Source organism: Cheilinus undulatus, linkage group 21 (genome assembly GCF_018320785.1).
Source record: "Cheilinus undulatus linkage group 21, ASM1832078v1, whole genome shotgun sequence".
Taxonomy (NCBI): Eukaryota; Metazoa; Chordata; class Actinopteri; order Labriformes; family Labridae; genus Cheilinus; species Cheilinus undulatus.
This window is the reverse complement of record NC_054885.1, coordinates 17,970,509-17,982,999: the sequence shown is the minus strand read 5'-3', so window position 1 is coordinate 17,982,999 and position 12,491 is coordinate 17,970,509. Positions and strand designations below refer to the sequence as shown.

Below are 12,491 nucleotides of genomic sequence, written 5' to 3'. Positions count from 1 at the left end.
AATGGTAGCCAAGAATACTATTTAACCAGTGACTAGACCTTCCAGACACAGGTGTCTACAATCTGTTGAGACACATTCACTGTACTCAAGTGATCCCCATTTCACTAAATGTGAGACTACTAGCACCAATAAAATCAATAAAAGAATAAAACATCCTTCTATTATTCCCTTTAAAAAATAAATGTGTGCCATTTATCAGGTTATTTTACAAAAACAATTGTTTGAATACATTATACTTAAACAATAACTTATACATATACTTAAACAATAACTTTAATATTCTGGCACCCCTAACCTTAAAAATGTCAGGTGGCAAAACCCTCAAAGTAAAAGTGCAGATTATTCAAATGTCATTTTAACTGTGAGAAATTCAAATTAGAATACTTAATCATTTTAAAGCTAATAAGATTATTGGAAAAACCTTTGTCCTGGAATTTAAAAGTTCTTAAACGTCAAGGTGGCAAAACCATAATCATGGGAATTTTATTTTAATATGAGGTGATAAAAACAGATTTTAACATAATTAATCATCCATTTAACTCTAGCTGACACTCATGGCCAAGTGAAATGCTTTTTAGATCCTTTCAAGTAAAGATAAAACATTTCTTTCCACACTGTAAAACCAAACAAGCTGAAAATCATCCAAATAGTTAAGCAAGTAGGTAACTGAGTATGCAAAAGTTTTGAAGTAGTGAAGATACATTTTTTACGTGTGATTTAAGTTTATGTTTCTTATTCATTGCAATTTTCCTGGATGTCTTTCACACGTTTTAATTTTTAACAAGCATGTCACCAAAATATAGCTAATTTAATTAACTACATGTAACAAAGATTGTAATGTGCACCTTGACCCAGGAAGTGCTCTTCCAGAGTTCAGAACTTCAACTGTGGTGCAGTGAAGTTGGTGTGAGACTCCTCTAACTGACATGGTAACTTCACTCATGGTGCAAAAGTGTCTAATGCCCAAGGCATTCTGAGAAAACTGCAGATTTAAGGATGGTTGTCAAATAACTTGAATACAATGACAGGAAATACTTAGAGTGAACCGTTTTACTGTTTGCTCCTACAGTGCATGTCAGGGTGCACTGCCTGGGTCAGGTGGTACAACCAATGTTAAACATCTAAATTTTATTTTACCATAAAATTCTACATTCTATCTTAGGAATAATCACATCCACTTTTAACAAGAGTAAAGGTAACAGCAGAAAATAGTTGTAATGTCAGGTGGCGCAACAGCAATGAATGCAAATATATGGAATAAATAACGTTAAAGCCCGGAGAGGATTTACTGTCCTTCCAAAATGTTCAATTTCTGTAAGTTAAAGATACTACCCACTCAAAAATCTTCTTTGACAATTTTTTTGGATGCCAGTGTCAAGTAATGGAAGGTACATATTAAAATACACAATGTGTCTGTTGTTGAAGGGTAAAATTATGCCAGAAAAGCACATTTTACAGTCAGTGCTGTTTAACCTTTAGACATGGGTTGGTTGAAATGATCTCAAAATTCACAAGGTGGTGTTTCCAGGTAAAGTGTTCCTTTAAAAGTGTTAATAAAAGATTAAAATGAGCAAATGTTTGCTGATTTTGATGGCTATAGTGTTGAATACATTCATTTATTACACTGTATCAGTATTTTTGTCTTTTAATATAAGATTTTGCATTAAAGACACTAAATGTTTGCACAACAGAGCCCACAATGTTAAATTATTTTAAAAGTACAAAAGAAACACAAAAGATAATGTGTGTGAGGTGGTTTGACACTTTCAGGGGCCAAAGATTCAGCAAAATAAAATCAACATTTTCACTTTTTCACAGTTGCACCACCTGAGTTTTTGGTAGTTGAAATTCCAAATACTGTTAAAAAAAAACAATTTAAGCACTTTACAGTCATTTCACACATGAAACTTGTTAAAAGGCATAATTCCACATGCAAAAACATCTATTTTTTGACTTTCAAAGCCTTAAATGTCATTGACCCAGATACAAAGAGGTTTAAGTGAAACGAATTCTTTATAACACAAGGGTTAAGTTGTTCTTTTTGTATTTCTTCAGTGAATTTGTTCTATTTTTATCAACAAAAGCTTATTATACAATCTATTGTCAGAAGTAACACCAAATACCTCCCTGCCCGTAGAACCTGTCTTGTCAAAGTGATGTGTTGGGTGTTGACTACAGCACATAGTTGACGTACAGTCACACACATGAATACATCATGGTACTGGAACATTTTAAACGTACTGTCGTCACGTTATTGTTTCCTCATTTATGTGCAGGAAGTGTTTGAAATCACGCCTCTTGAATAACAGCGTATCTGGTCACACCCGCCAAACGTTTCAGTCAAGAAGGAAACAAAAACAGTCCGAAGTCAAAGTGCAGCTGAGTACAGGATGTGGGTTTTATTGGTTCGTCATCTGCAGATCTGATGATGGAGGAAATGTGGCAAACAAAGATGTGTTTTTCATCTTCAACCTGATTGTGAGCTTTGCATCTGAGTGTTACTCAACAAGCTGTGAGGGTGGAAAGTACAGTAATGTCCCAGAGTATTACATATATATAAATTATATTTTTGCATACAATAAGTTTATATCTCCATTTAAGCTAATCAGTGAGGATCCAGTGCTCTCTACATGAAAATAATGATCTCTTAGAAGCTGATTAGAGTTGAAGTTGACCCATGAGAGGATAAATGGTACACTATTCAAAGGAAATGCATTTGTGTAAACTAGTGATGTGCGATACCACTGATTTCCTTTCCGATCCGATACCAAGTAAAATTCAGGCTGGTATCGCCGATACTGATCCGATACCGATACTTGCCGTGAATTCTTAATCTTATTTAGGTTCAGCTATGTGTGTAGACTCTCAAAACAGCCTACACAAAAACTAAAGAATTAACAGTTTTCATACACTTGCCATTTCATATAAAAAGCTATGTTACTCATTGAAATTGCTATTAAAATACATAATTTAATGACAATAAAATAAATGTCACAATAATTGCATAAGTTCGTCACTATTACATTTCAAAATATTCAATTAGCCATCAGTCAGAACAAATGAGACTGAAAATAATACAAGAAAAATATTTTATAGAAACAATGTTATTATCTATCTTATTTATAAAATGTTTTTCAGTTTTATCTTAGCTTCTTTTTAGCCCTCAATGGCTGTTTTATTGCAAGTATAATGTATATTTTAGGAACACCTAGCCTATGTAATCCGCTTCAAATGTTTTACTTTACAGGTAGCCTTACCTGACTAAATCTAGGCCTACTGAATAGATGTGAGGTGATCTCAGGGACATAGATTTTTACTCAAAGCTGAGCTCATGCAGTTGTTTATTGTGGCATTTATTTATTTCATTACTAATTTAATAACCATATTTATATTAATGAACATTTGTATAGAATAGGATTCAGTAGCTTTAAGAATGCAGGGAACTCCCGTTGTTTGATCATTGAAATGAAACCTAAGTCTAGTAAACAGACGTATATCACTACACATCTCCAACAGCTCCTTATTCTTTCTGCTCTTTCTGTACCTGGATAGTTTCTGCCTGCAGCACCAGGACTCCGAGAGTGCCGTCTGTCTCGCCCTAGCAGCACCTGTCTCTCTCCTCTCCTGCTTTCTGGATCGCCTCAACATATTCGGTTTATGGTTGATTCTCTGATGTTTAACTATCTTAATACTTAACTGTCTTCTCACATACATCACGTGCCGCGTCGTTGCTGTTTGTGGAGCTGAAATATGTCCCCACATGACTGCGTTTTAGCGAGCAGCAGCACGTTGTGACCAGTGACGCTCTTATAGAGCCGTATTACGCATGTGACTGACAGGCGGAAGAAGAAGTAGTTCCTACTAACTGGGAATCATTACAACAAGTTTGCGATAGTGTTTTTACTCTCCACTGTATTCCTGTTAATGGCAAACTACACATTTGTCCACATTTATTAAAATATCGATATTTTTGTATGAGAATCGATTCTAAAACGTAAGACTCTGGTATCGGAGGGATCGATACTTCAGTATCGATCCGCACATCACTAGTGTAAACGACAAAACAGTCAAAAGCAACAGTAGAAACACCAAAAAACAGTTACAGCTGCCATTCAAGTCATAATAATACCATTTATGTTCAGTGGTGGACAAAGTATCACCTAAGTTACAAACCCAATTTATAAAACTGTTGGCACACCTTGTAAAATGTAAATAAAAACTAAACGCAATGATTTGAACTCAGCTAAATTATTAGCTCATTTTGAATTTGATGGCAGTAACACTTCTCCAAAAAGGAAGGACAGGGCAAGAAAAGGCTGAAAAAGTAAGTGGTTAAAAAAACAGCTGGAGAAGCATTTTTAAAGTTAATTAGCAACAGGTCAGTTATGGGTATAAAAGGAGTCTTTTAGAGAGGCAGAGTCTCTCAGTATAGTAAAGATGGGACAAAGCTCACCATCATATGAAAACACAATCCAGAAACCTCACCATCTTCTCTGAAAAAAGTGCATTCAAAGTGAACTGAGGCAAGATAGAAAACTGTTCTGCGGTCAGATTAATCAAATTTGAAATCCCTGGAATGTCTCTGGTTCAACATCTTACATGTTGTTCATGTTCTATTGTGAATAAAATGCGGGTTTATGAGATTTTATTACATTTTTTATTGCATTTCACAGCGCCCCAACTATATTGGAATTGGGGTTGTACTTGTGCCAAAGTATAAAGCTCTTGTTTAAAACAAGTTTCAGTCAAATCCATATCTGAGCTGAGGTACCTGTTTTTAAGAACACTCAAATTATTCAATAAATAAATAAATAAAATGCATTGTTGTACCTTCACTATGCAAGAATACACACTACATTATTATGTTAACTTAGAAGTTCTTTTTCAAACGTGCTACATATGTCCAGGTTTGCAGCTCCAAGTTAACAGGAACAACAAAACATACCTGTGAAGAACAGGGAAAACATCAGCCAGACTTCACACAGTGAGAAAACATTCATTATCACAGCCATTTCAGTGAAAGGCCTCTTGAACTGTGAAAATGTGCAACATATTCTTATTCTTGGAGCTGCAAAAGCTGTCTTCGTGTTTCTCCTCTCTGCAGCACCCTGTTAGCACCCATTTTATCTGATCTTTTTCTTTTTTTTTTTTGGGGGGGGGGGGGGGGGGGGGTGTTGAAGAAAATTAAACTGATCAGAAGTAGCATGTTAAAAAGAGCATTTATAGACTTGAAGTAGAGTCATAAGTACAATAATTGTTTGTAGATTAAAGAGATGTTTTCCCAAGAACATAATACCTAAGTCAAGTCCAGATACTCTAAATCTCAGTTACACTCAAGGCTTCCCATAAGGGGGGTTAAGGGGGAAAGCTTTCTGGGGCCCAGCCAAAGGGGGGCCTGTGGAGGTCAGCAACATCTTGGTCCATTGTAAAGTTAATCTGTGATAACCATATTTTACATTTAGCCTCAATCATAACCACTCATATCAAAGATAAAGAAAATAAACTGTATTTATTAATGCTGTAGTACAATATAGCCTTCTCAAAATGTTAACCCCTTTTCTTAAAACACAATTACCTTTGATTTTAATAATATTTACAATGTACATGGGCATGTTGACTAAACCATTTGGAAAGAAATATCAGACTTCATATCTGAGCCGTGATGTACATGAATGTCAGAATGCCAGAAAATAATGTAGAAGAAAATGCAACAGCTTTAAGTGTAAAATAAATGATTACAAAAAGAGGCAGAAAGGTAAAAATTGGTAAAAAATCTGTTAAATATGGCAAAATTGACAGAAAAAAGGAGTGAAAAGGTAGCAAAGTGACAAAAATGGGGTTAAAGTAGCAAAATTGGGATAAAGTCAGCAAAAAGGGGGTTAAGAAAGGCAATGGGGTCAAAATGGATGGAAAATGGTGAAAATCTGTTAAAAAGTGGTTAAAAATAGCTAAAACTGAACAAATAGTGGCAAAAACAGTTTAAAATAAGCAACAATGGGTATCAAAGTCAAAAATAGGCAAAAGTAGCAAAAAGTGGTTACAACTGGCAAAAAAAAGTGTGGCTAAAGTGGTAAAAGGGTGTCAAAAAGTGGTAAAAATGGGTGCTCAAGTGGTAAACATTGGCTGAAAGAGTCAAGAATGATGTCTTATGTGGAAAATTAGGCTGAAATAGTGATGAAAATGGGTTGAAACAAACAACTAATTTGAGAGTCTGAACCCAGTAATCTCTACACACTTTTCAGCTCCAAGGTGAAGTAATTGTTAGCCAGGATGCTAGCACCAATGCTACTGATCCTACACACATGCATTAAGATCATCAATAAATACTGGGGTTGGGCTGTTCACTGGGTTTTCAGGGACCCAGACAATCCTCTATGCAGGCCTGAGTACACTACTAGAGTGAATTTTCTTTATTTTTCACCACTGTTTGCATTTCATGTTGAATTTTAAAAAACAGACACAGCCCACCAACCACACAGAGACAGCTGTTTTTTTTTTATTAAACCTGTTTTACTGTGTGGTTTAATACCCTGAATGCAAACCTGAAAATGGCATCTAATATGAAATAGACTGAGACTGTTGGTCTGCTCAAGGTTCAACACCGTTTTACAGTTTATGATCGATGTTATTGTCGTTACATTTCCAAGAATTTCCAGAATGGGTAAGTCCTTGAAAAACACCGGGGCATTCCGGGGATTCCTTACCTTACCCCAGCAAAGTTTTGCTTTCTGTCTTTCACGATAACCAAACCTCCCTGTGAGAAGGAAAGAGGACGGAGCACAGGTTTACTTCCTCTTCCATATATGGACGAGGCATGTGCGTATCACAAGTAGCGTCATCGGGTTTCTGGTTTCTCCTGCCGTTGGTGTGACGGAAGGAACGCCAGTGTGGTAGGTTGCCTTCACTGCTCCTGACTGAACTCGGACGTTTGAGATGTCATACCCAAGGTAAGATTTCCACCGAGAATGCTGATCAACCTTGAAATGCAACATGTATCAGCGTATTTATCCAGTTGCTCTCAATACTAATTGAAAATTTTAAATAATATTAGCAGTTGCTAAACCAAGCTAACACCAAATAAAAAATGTCAGATAGCTGGGTACCTACAACAAGTATGTATATTTTTGTCAAACTTAAATTTTCCATCAAATAAACTCTGATATTTGAAGTGAATGAAAAATGCCATTTTTAAACGATGATTTCATTTATTAAGGGAAAAACATCCACCTGGTCCAATGTGAAAAAGTCATTGAACCCTCTCAGTCATGAATTGACTGTGATTAACCACTTTTTTTTGGAAAGCTGAGCTAAATTTGTTTTGTAAAATGTACAGTTTTTGTAGATTGTTAAAGAGTTTTGCTGATTTAAATGTGTCCTGTGAAATTTTTAAAATGTTTTGGTAAATTTGAATTAGTTTCAAGCTTTGTATAAGTGTTCCAGAGTTTGTACTTGCCATCATAAGTAGTTTGCATAGTCTTCCATTTCCTGTCCTACTGTACTGAAAAAAAGCACACAACTGTACAGAAAAGAGAGCAGAACGTAAGAGTATCCTTATGACCCAGAAAAGAGCATCCCGTTGCTCTGTTTATCATCCTGATTAAAGCTTTAGTCGCGTAAAACAAAACTTTCCCATAGCACGTGAACGCGCCATTACTACCCCCTTTGTCTGTGACTCACTGGGCTGAAAAATACCGAGGTTTACCGAGATTTTTTTCCAGGGAGCTCCGCCTACTTTCGCTATCCTAACCCACAGTTTGATATCAGAGTGAGAAACTAAGCGAGTGTGACAGTCAGGTGTTTGGATACACTTAAGTGTGGATTTCTGTCGTCTATTCTTCACCCTCAGCTCACACATACACCTGTTGAACATGGGATTTCTCCTCACAAAGATGATGGCTGTGTTCGGGGACAGAGGTAGGATTAGCTCTATTTTGCTATTTTGTATGCTTTTATTTACATTATTCTGCTGTTCATCTTTCAAAGCTTGACGAATTTAATTTAAAGCCGGAAGTACTTGACAAAATAGCACTTACCTTAATATTTTCTAGAAGTACTCCACTATAAGTAGTTTCTTATTATGATTTCATGAAAAAATACATCATTTTATCCTGGCGGATAATTTATGTAAAACCAAATTATAGCGATTCTTTTACATACGTTTACATTTTAAATATATTAAAATAGTTTTTACGTGCGCAATTTCATGTGCTTTCAAACCTATTTTGGCCAAAACTAAACTGATTTATATATATAGGTAATTTCAGAAAAATGTGCTGTTTTGTTTTTAGTCAGTGGATTATGGAAACTGCCCCGTAATTATAGAGTATTATTAGATATATTCAGAAAATATCTGAGGTGGATGAAGAACAAGAGTTCCTTCCATGAAACAAAGTACAGTTTTGAATGATTTAAAGTAGTAAATTTTACCTATTGTTGTAAAAATACATGCAGAAAATGAGTTTATTTTAAAATTAAACTATTTTCATTACTGAGATTTATGCCAAAAAACAAAGTAATGTTCAAAAAGTCCTTAAAATCTCACACAGCTACTCTTGATTGTGCACAATTCTGTGCAACAATGCTTTAACCACCTCTAGAGACAGTGAGGGTCCCCAGGTCTGACCGGGTTTGGGAACCTCTGACCAATGAAAATGTGTGTACAGGGACCAGCTTGAACCTTTTGCTGTTATTGTGATTTAATAATGTTGTTCTGCTTAGTACATAACAGTCTGTTTATCTTTATCTTATCTCAGTGTACTTTTACTTTGCCAGACCCCTAAAGAAAATTGCGCAACTTCAGGTTACGTTTTCACCAATCAGTTGAAATGTTTTGCTTTTCTTCACTGTTCCCTGCAGAGCACAAAGTCGTCCTTGTAGGTTTGGACAACGCCGGAAAGACAACAATCCTCTATCAATTGTGAGTGACTTTAAAGTAATACCTTAAAACTACTGAGATCTCCAGTGTGACTTCTTAATAAAATGTTCGTTTCCCCTCTTTTCACCACAAACAGTCTGACAAAGGAAGCCGTCCACACGTCGCCCACCATCGGCAGCAACGTGGAGGAGATCACAGTCCGTAACACGCACTTCTTAGTTTGGGATATAGGAGGGCAGGAGAGCCTCAGAGCCAGCTGGTACTCGTACTACTGCAACACAGAGGTACTGATCAATGTCCATCAGTTTCTGATAGTTGATTCTGGTAGTTATGTCATAAGACAGAAACAGAGAGGATTCTAAGTTTATAGACCATAGCACATTAACCCCTATCAGCCTCATTCGTACCCTGCCCCCTGCATCGATAAGTTTCCCATCAGGGTCATATAATTATGTAAAATGTAGATACCAGAGGTATTGTGCCCAACTGAACTGTCCTCATAACACAGATCCTGAAATACCTGCAGATTTGTCTAATTATTATATACTCTTTCAGATTGTTATTTTGGTTGTGGACAGCACGGACCGTGAGCGCCTCACCGTCACCAAAGACGAGCTGCACCGAATGCTCTCACATGAGGTACTAAAAGTTTTAATTTTGCTTTTTTATCCCCTCTTACATAACATGAGATCACAGTGTCATTAATTTCATGGTTTTGAATTAGGGTGTGAAGTCTGAAAGTCAGTATTGAATAGATTAATTGAATGCACCCTCACAAAAAATTCTTTTAAAGAGTCAGTAATTACACAATCGCTACCAAACCCATGACACAACGTGATGAGGAAGTTTCAGCTTAGACTATGTGAGTCAGCGTGTTGACATCTCGTGTCTAAATGTTCTGCTGATGCTGCTGTTCTCAGTTCTAAAAATGAACTTGTAGATCATTTGGGGGGTTTCCAATGGAAATGTTTCAACTTTAATCCATTGATTATCTTCTCTTTTTCGTCACAGGACCTACAAAAGGCAGCCGTTCTCATTTTGGCCAACAAACAGGACGTAAAAGGCTCGATGACAGCGGCAGAAATATCCCAGTACCTCACGCTTAACTCCATCACAACACACTCCTGGCATGTTCAAGCCTGCTGCGCTCTCACAGGAGAGGGGTGAGTCCTTACACACCTCACACTCTCTCTTTATCATGTCTGGTGTGAATGCTTTTAATGAGTCAGTCTTTGAAATGACTAATAAACCTTTCTCTTTTCATTCTCTCTCAGTCTGCCTGCCAGTCTGGACTGGATGAAGTCACAGGTCGTTGCAAACTGAACCACACTCCTGAGGATCAAACATCCTCAAACTGAGCCAGCCTCAAATGCCCTGTGAGGGCAACAGAGACAGGGATATTAACAGTATTTTGGGCAAACATGGAGGTCCGTGACAGAGCCTGCCCTGCTACAGTGACAGTATGTCCTGGCCTGCAGTGTGAGAGTCTGCAAGAAGCTGCCAGACAAACATGGATGATATGAAAGTCTTTAACTCACCAAAAGTCTGTTGAAAACCACTTGATATTGAGTACAGTTTTTTCTCAGATGTAGTTAAAAAGAATTGCACTGTAAGGAAGGGTTTTTTTACTCATAGTTTATTTAAAGTAGAAAAATTCCAGATTTGTGTTCATTAACTTACCTGATGGGAAAAATCACATTAACTTTAAATTTCTATTATACAAATTTACCAGCACAGACATAAATGTTATAATTAGAGTTTGTCGATATCCAAGCTGTGGGTTTTACATGTGCTCAACTTGTGCCAGTCAATTATTTTACACAGCTTTATGCACACTGAGAGTATTTTTGTGCAAAGTTTACTTCATCAGAAATCAAGACAAATCTGTAGATCTCAAACCTGGATGTTGTCATGACCGTGAATAAATGCATATAATCTAAAGTACAAAAAAAATATTAAAAGCATAATCAGATTAAGCTTAATGCCTTAAGTCAGTATACTAAAGTGCAAATGATTTCACGTGGATTAATCAACATCTTACATAACATACTATTAAGGGGGAAAGTTCAGCATCATTTCCTTGACTTTTACATGCTTCAACCTAATTACAAATCTCATATAATACATTTTTAATTCACAAAGTGGGTTATATAACCGTCAACTTTATTACAACCAAGCTCCTGCGCCCTCTGACTGGAAACTGTAATGTTGATTTACAACTCACCTCCTGGTGGATGGAGTTATATTTGATGTCTATGATCAACAAACAACCTTTGAAACCTAAAGATTGTTTTATTTATTTATGAAAATGAAAAGCTCTTGAACTATCTATCTACTGTATATTACAGCATTTTGAAAGGCACTGAGCTAGCTGCTACAGACAATGAGTCTCATTTGAATGTTATATGTATATTGAGCATTTTTCTAAATAAATTTTATTATTGTTAATATACATTGTCTTTCCTTTTGTCATGTGTTCTAAGCTCCTAAGACCCTGCATGTACTAATGAGGACATTTCATTTTGGCTTTTCTATGAAAGTCTAATAATTTCTGCTAGGTTTGAAATACTGGGAGAATTTTCATGGAAATTGAGGGCATTTTTTTGGTATACTGACGGGAATTGAAGTGAAAGTTTTCAAAGATTTTTCAATGAAATTTTGGAGATGTTTTTCATCTATTGGTGAGATTCATTAGAAATCGTTTGAAAATTTTGCTTCAAATTGTTTTCTTTGGCATTCTCATGTCAAATTGGTAGTTAGGAAAATCCTTGGCATCTCGTGGACATTTTTGCATACGGGCAATCCGTTTTGATGTTTGAAGGTATTTTCATAGCAATGTGGGTTTTGTATTTTTAATTTTGGGGAAATGTATTTGATTTTCTTTTGGGGGGGTTGGGAGGGTATGCATTGGATTTTTTCATTAATATGTAAATTTGAGAAATCTTTAAAAATATGGGGAAATTTCATTGGTAATTTTTGGGGAGGTTGTCTTTTGAAAATTTCAAAAAGAAAAAAACCTCTTTGGAAAATTGAGGGTTGTTAATGGTCATTTTTTTGTCAGTTTCACAGAATATTTCTTTAGAATGTATTTTTAAATTTTGGGAAATTTGGAGATTTATGGGGGAATAAGCCTGATGGACTTTTTGAAAACTCAGTTAGGATGTTTAGGCTTTATGATAAAGTTTCAATGAGTCATTCTGGGAATTTGTAAAAAAAAAACTGGGGGACTTTTAATGGGATAAATTAAAGCTATATTTAGATTCTCTTTGAAATGTTATGGCATGTGTGGATTTAGAAAAGGGAATTTTCAAAAATGTTCTTAATTCACAGTGGAAATATCGTTGATGCTCGGCCTTAACAAATCCTTGTTGTCCATTGTGAAAATAAGGGCAAAAATGCCTCTACCATACCTTTTCAGTGATTGACATCTTACTGATTGAGGACCCCCAACAGCTGATCACCTGACCAACACACAGCCAAAACATATCATCTAAATGTGACCTAGTTGCTTACAGGGCCTTTGGGAGATTTATGCATATGATTTTTTGGTTAAAAAAAAAAAATTAAATTACATAAAAAATGTCACTTTTCTTTTTATTTTTCAGATTTAATTTTT

The 12,491-nt window shown here is 35.9% G+C and overlaps 1 protein-coding gene across 1 annotated transcript; it reads left to right on the top strand.

Moving 5' to 3' along the window:
* Positions 1-7,458: 7,458 nt before the first annotated feature.
* On the top strand, positions 7,459-11,327 carry arl5c (ADP-ribosylation factor-like 5C). The gene is made up of 6 exons (XM_041816891.1): positions 7,459-7,914; positions 8,857-8,917; positions 9,012-9,159; positions 9,431-9,514; positions 9,887-10,038; positions 10,150-11,327. Exons 1-6 carry the CDS (start codon positions 7,869-7,871, stop codon positions 10,196-10,198), a joined length of 540 nt encoding a protein of 179 aa, XP_041672825.1. The 5' UTR covers positions 7,459-7,868; the 3' UTR covers positions 10,199-11,327.
* The last annotated feature ends 1,164 nt before the right edge of the window (positions 11,328-12,491 follow it).